The sequence below is a fragment of the Salvia hispanica genome, chromosome 2, assembly GCF_029641045.1.
Source record: "Salvia hispanica isolate PSC_SH4W2 chromosome 2, Shi_PSC_v1, whole genome shotgun sequence".
In the NCBI taxonomy this organism is placed as follows: Eukaryota; Viridiplantae; Streptophyta; class Magnoliopsida; order Lamiales; family Lamiaceae; genus Salvia; species Salvia hispanica.
The window spans coordinates 3,513,347-3,519,865 of record NC_142693.1 but is presented as its reverse complement, the minus strand read 5'-3'; the positions used below and the strand labels follow the sequence as shown (position 1 = coordinate 3,519,865).

Below are 6,519 nucleotides of genomic sequence, written 5' to 3'. Positions count from 1 at the left end.
CCTTGATGAAATGCCGATCCACCTCGACATGTTTTGTCCGATCATGCTGAACTGGATTTTCTGATTGCTGCCTTATTATCACAAAACAACTTACATGACTTCTGTGAGTTTAAGTTCAACTCAGTCATCAATTTCCTCAGCCATAGGATCTCTGTCAACCCACTCTTAATCCCTCGAAATTCAGCTTCTGCACTTGACAAGGCTACCACTTTCTGTTTGTTGCTTCTCCAGGTGAAAAGATTTCCTCCCACGAAGGTAAAATATCCAGCAGTCGATTTTCTGTCATTTGGGTTCCCTTCCCAATCAGCTTCTGTGAACCCATGAATCTCTAAATGTCCATGATTCTCGAATAGAATCCCATGGCCCACCGTCCCTTTCAAATATCGAACAATCCTCAGTGTTGCTTCCCAGTGAGCTACTTGAGGTGCATGCATGAACTGACTAACTACTCCAACTGCATAAGCTATGTCGGGTCTAGTGTGGGACAAGTATATCAATTTCCCAACTAAACGGCTTCGACCCCTTCAACTATCTGCAGACCATGATTCTGAACCATAGGAGTATCTGCTGGCTTAAAGTCCAGTAGTCCTGTCTCGGTTAACAAGTCAAGTACATATTTTCTCTGACTGATGAAGATCCCCTTCTTTGACCTTAGCACTTCTATACCCAGAAAGTACTTCAGTAATCTCAAGTCTTTCATTTCAAACTCTGCAAATAAATTCTTCCTCAGCTTGCTTATTTCCTCTTCATCATCCCCCGTGAGAATCATATCATCTACATAGATGATGAGGCATGTGATCTTTCCTTCTCTTTTCTTCAAGAATAATGTGTGATCAGAATTGCTTTGTTCATACCCGTACTTCTTCATTACTTCAGAGAATCTCCCAAACCAAGCTCTAGGTGACTGCTTTAGCCCATATAGTGTTCATTTTAATTTGCAAATCTTTCCTCCTTCGAATTCCCCAACAAATCCAGGTGGTGGCTCCATGTAAATGGGATTCTTCAGTTCCCCATGTAAGAACGCGTTTGTCACGTCGAACTAATGTAGTGGTCATTTCCTGACTGCCGCTACTGAGAAGAGCACTCGAATAGTACTCATCTTTGCCACCGGTGAGAATGTTTCAGCATAATCAACTCCATAAGTCTGAGTGTATCCCTTGGCCACAAGTCTCGCCTTATACCTTTCAATCGAACCATCCGACCTCCGTTTAATAGTGAAGACCCATCTGCATCCCACAGTTCGAACTCCATCAGGTTTAAGGCATACTTCCCAGGTATTGTTCTTCATCAGAGCCCGCATTTCTACTAGCATTGCTTCTCGCCAGTGAGGAATTTTCATAGCCTCCTCGGCCGTATATGGGATTTCTTCTTCTTCGTAAAGTGCAGCTTCAAAAGCCCTAGCCATCTCTGTCAGATTTGCTTTAGCTAGATTCGCCATAGAATATCGTCTTTTACTAATCCTCTCAGGACTGTATCTCTTAGCTGGGATCCCACGAGTAGTTCTATTGGGGAGTATATAGCGGCCGGTATCACCATCAATTGCTGCATTCTCATTCTTGTCTACACCAGAAGTGTCAGGGGTAATAAGTGTATTATCTGAGCTAGTTTCAGGAATTACCTCAGATATCACTGGAGGAGGACTAGATTAAGGCATAGGCGGTTAAGGAGGCTCTACAGCAGATGTGATTGACTCGGCGATGACACTAGATTGTTCTGTTGGTTCCACGGTCGAGATACTTGGATGTGGCATCGAAAAACTGAGGGGTCGAATTTTATCATACCCCCCCTGAACAGCACTCTCCCCCTGACCCCGAGGTTGGGTGTGATAGAAATATTCACTTTCTAGAAAATTACAATTCATGGTTGTTATAACCTTCCTAGACCCCGGGTGATAGCATCGATAGACCTTTTGATTTATCCCATACCCAAAAAAAACACATTTTATTGCACATGCAGAAAATTTTCCTCTTCGTGTTTCGGCACATGTACATAAACGGAACAACCAAAGATTTTGAGCGGAAGTGTGAGAGGTGGGGGAATATCAGTAAGGGATGCGAGATTCTGCAAAGGAGTTTTCATACCCAAAATTTTTGTAGGCAAATGATTAATAAGGTAGACAGCAGTGGCAACAGCTTCGGGCCATAAAAATTTAGGAACACTGGAGTAAAAAAAAAGGGCTCTCGTGACCTCTAGGATTATCCTATTCTTTCGTTCAACTACCCCATTTTGTTCGGGAGTGTAAGGACAAGTAGTTCGATGAATTAACCCTTTTTCTTTAAAAAAATCGGTCATGTCTTTGTTGACAAATTCCCTACCATTATCAGATCTAAGAATTTTGACTGTGGTTTGGAATTGTGTTTGGATCATTGTAAAGTAACATGTAAATTTTTCAAAAACTTCAGATTTATGCTTCAAAAAATATACCCAAGTCAATCTAGTGCAATTATCCACAAAAATAAGAAAATATTTAAAACCATGATCACCAACAATAGGAGTCGGACCCCAAACATCGGCATGCACTAGAGAAAAAATAGTCTTAACACGAGTATCACTTGATCTAAAGGATTGTCGGTGGTTTTTCGCCAAAACACAAGATTCGCATGTAATATCCTTAAAATGAGAAAACTTTGGAAAAAGCAATTTTAAATAACCCGATGATGGATGCCCCAATCTGCGGTGCCACAGCCAAGCTTCCCGATTTGCAGATCCGTGAGCAAGCATTGCGGTGCCACCTTGTTGAGTAATCTCATCCACATAATAAAGATCTTGACGCTCAGTGCCACGCCCAATTATCCTCGTCCTGATATCCTGTAATACACAAAAATTTGGATACATCAGTAACGTACAGTTTAATTATTTCATCACGTGACTAATAGACATGAGTTTATGAGATAATTTGGGCACATAGAGACAATTTGTAAGTTTTAGGGTTGGGGATAATTTTAATGGTTCCACTCCCACCCACAGTGGTCAACTCTCCATCGGGAGTTTGAATTTGGCTTTTAGTTGCCCCATTAAATTCAGAAAAATCTTTCATATCATATGACATAGTATCAGTTGCCCCACAGTCAAAAATCCACCCACTCTCCTTAGGGTCAGTTTTACTTTGGGCAACACAAGCAATCGGGATCCGTTCTAGAGGTGCAAAACGATTTGGGCTCACAAAGGATTTTTCAGAAACTTTAGGGGCCCTATTTCAATTTTTCTTATTTTAGGGTCTTATTTGAACATGCTTAGAAACACAGGGGTTGGATTTTAATATATTCATGCAATGGGTTTTATTTTGGGCATCTAGAGTTTTAGAGGGGCTAAAGTGCAAATTAAATTGGGGATTAGAGTTTGACAACTCTAATCGGATACCACCAAATGCGCCGCCTCCCTTCCTCTCGGCTGCCTCACCAGTTCCAGCAGCCTCATCGGGTCTTCCATTAGTGAAATCTATTTAAAACAAGCCACATGAGTGTATTTAAATCTGAAAGAACAAAATTTAATTTCAGTCACATATCTCCAACTTGTAATGGAAATTTAGGCATCTGAATGCAGTTTCAGAGGGTCATCCCACTTATATCACTACAAAAAAATGTCAGATTACCGATGGAAAATTTTCGCTAGTAATTACCGACTGAATTTTCCGTTGGTAATTTAATTCCTTTTTTAATTAATCTATTTTCCGTCGGTAATTCGTAGCGAAAATATTTCGTCGGTAATTCGTAGCGAAAACTTTCCGTCGCTAAACTGACTTTTTTTTGTAGTGTATTTTACCATGTTGATTCTAGTACTGCACTTCCAAATAAATTACTATTTGATTTAACTAATCTAACAAATAAAACCTCAATCTTGAAAACTAGGCTGTAATATAGTATGTTTTAAAGAGAAACAACATTTCATTCCACAATTAAAAAAAAATCGATTTTGTATAGAATAATGGCAATAGGGATGGATAAAATGGCCATCACTATAGCTAATAATCATTAGGTACAACAAATTGAATAAATACTAAAACCATCGTCAAGAAAACAAAACAACTATGCCTTCAAATTATTTATCTGATACGCGAGGCATTCTCTTCAGAATTCAGAATTGGAATTTCGAATTTTCTGCGGGATAGTTTGGTCAATTCGTATATTTTGCAAGGGAAACAATAAGAAAAAGATAGAAAAAAAGAGAAAAAACCAAAAAACTCTCATGCTGTAAAAAAATTCGCGTGCCTTGATCGCATATTCTGAAAGGTGAGCGAGTCGAGGCTTATATTCTGAAATGTTTTCGGCGTTGTGGGCCATCCTGGCTTCGATTGGTTCGTAAATCCCCTTGAGCTCCTCCAACTTCATTTTGAAAGCATAAGAATTTTCAAATAAGCTTGAACTCAACCATTTCTTAGTAGACTCGAAGGCCTTCTCTACCTTCTTCTTGTCGGCTGATCTCATCCCGGCTGCACGTCTGGTGGCGTCCCTCATGTTGTAGGCGTAGCTCTCCAAAGCCTTCTCCGCGTCAGCCTTATCCCGAACCTCCGCGTCCTCCGACTTGTGCAACTCCGCATCTCTCACCATCTTGCGAATTCGATTCTTGGACCGCCTACCGCCCTTGTCCTTGTCGATGGTTATCTCCTTTTTCAACCCGGATCCAATGTGCTCTACCGACACTTTCAAGATCCCGTTCTTATCGATGTCGAAGCATATTTTGAACTTAGCAACGCCTCTGGGCGCAGCTGGAAAGCCGTCGAGCAAGAAGTTACCTAGCCGATTGTTATCAAGGGACCTGCTTCTTTCGCCCTCGCACACCGTAAAGTCTAAACTCGTCAGATTGTCACGGGGCGTCGTGCCAATACGCTCCACCCTTGTTGGGATTGGTGTATTCCGTGGAATGTAAACTTCCATCACATCTCTTGAATTTATAAGACCAAGTGACAGCGGAGTAACATCTGAGAGAATGAGGTTTTGCACATTCTCATTGCCTTCACCGCTCGACTTGGCAGCCAGCACTGCAGCACCATACGCCACGGCTTCGTCTGGATTAATGCTCTTGCACGCCTCCTTCCCGTTGAAAAACTCCCTCAGCATCTCCTGCACCTTTGGAATCCTACTCGACCCGCCCACCAGCACCACCTCGTCCACGTTGCTCTTCTCCATCTTTGCATCACTCAGGCATTTCTCAACCAGTTCCATACACTTGTTGAACAAATCCATGTTGAGCTCATTAAATCTAGCACGAGTGATGGTCGAAAACAGATCAATCCCCTCGAACAAAGACTCAATCTCAATATTAGTTTGGGAAGTGGAGGAAAGCATCCTCTTGGCTCTTTCACAAGCACTCCTCAATCTCCTCATAGCTCTCGGATTCCCACTAATATCCTTACCATTCTTCGTTTCAAACTCTTTCACAAAATGATCAACCATCCTACTGTCAAAGTCTTGCCCCCCGAGATGAGTATCTCCAGCTATAGCCTTCGCTTCAATGTTACCCGCCTCAATCGTGGCCACAGACACATCAAACGTGCCACCACCAAGGTCGAAAATCAGCACATTCTTAGCAACGTTACCACCTTTATCTAGACCGTATGCGGCTGCAGCAGTAGGCTCATCGATGATCCTAACAACATTTATGCCAGCAATAGTTCCAGCATCCTTGGTTGCCTGACGCTGAGAGTCGTTGAAATAAGCAGGTACAGTCACGACAGCAATCTTGACAGGTGACCCAAGATAAGCCTCGGCGATATCCTTCATCTTGGAGAGCACCATTGAAGAGATCTCCTCAGCTGAAAAATGTTTCTCCTCTCCTTTGTAGGTCACTACTATCATAGGCTTGTTGTTGTCGGTGGTGTGAGGAATGACCTTGAATGGCCATAGTTTTATGTCACTTTGAACCATTGGATCATTGAATTCACGGCCAATCAGCCTCTTTGCATCTGAGAAGCAAATTAGGAAATAATAATTAATTAGAATATCACTCGTATACAACTTGTATTTTCCTATATTTCTAAAAAAGCCCTAAATCCAAAAACTGACCAAAAACAGTGTTAGATGGAGCATTAGAGACTTGATTCTTGGCAGCTTCTCCGATGAGACGCTCGTCGTCGGTGAAAGCGACGTAAGAGGGTGTGGTGCGGTTGCCCTGATCATTGACTATGATCTCGACGCGGTTGTGTTGCCATGCTGCCACGCACGAATACGTCGTGCCCAAATCGATCCCGATCGCCCGTCCTTCCCCCTTTCCGGCCATTTATGCAAACAAGTCTAGATGAACTAGAATTCACGATACGTATAACAAGGTAAAAACTTAGCTAGCCTTGTTGAAAGGAGTCCATTGATTTATTTATTACTTAATTATGGGATAGACAGAGTTTGTTAGCTATCAATTAGGTTTTATTTGAATCAGTCTTCCTAATTCTAATTAAGAATAATTATTTCAAATTCAATAGTTATAAGTGAAAAAGAAATTTTATTGGTAATCAGTGAAGAAGATGAAGTATGTAGAGTAACACATTTCTTCTGTATCATTTCTCGTTTTTGTTTTACACTTAGG

General features: G+C 41.5%; 1 protein-coding gene across 1 annotated transcript; it reads right to left on the bottom strand.

Annotated features, from left to right (window-relative positions):
* Nucleotides 1–4,061: 4,061 nt before the first annotated feature.
* On the bottom strand, nt 4,062–6,233 carry LOC148931401 (heat shock 70 kDa protein 18-like). The gene is made up of 2 exons (XM_089063407.1): nt 6,003–6,233; nt 4,062–5,902 (listed from the first exon to the last, which is right to left on the bottom strand). Exons 1-2 carry the CDS (start codon nt 6,214–6,216, stop codon nt 4,068–4,070), a joined length of 2,049 nt encoding a protein of 682 aa, XP_088919533.1. The 5' UTR covers nt 6,217–6,233; the 3' UTR covers nt 4,062–4,067.
* Nucleotides 6,234–6,519: the final 286 nt, after the last annotated feature.

Bases quoted from the DNA above. Each gene is read 5' to 3' on its own strand.
- LOC148931401 (XM_089063407.1), bottom strand. From the start codon at position 6,216: ATGGCCGGAAAGGGGGAAGGACGGGCGATCGGGATCGATTTGGGCACG. The intron at 5,903-6,002 runs GTCAGTTTTTGG...TTTGCTTCTCAG, and splicing joins TCCATCTAACACTGTTTTTG to ATGCAAAGAGGCTGATTGGC.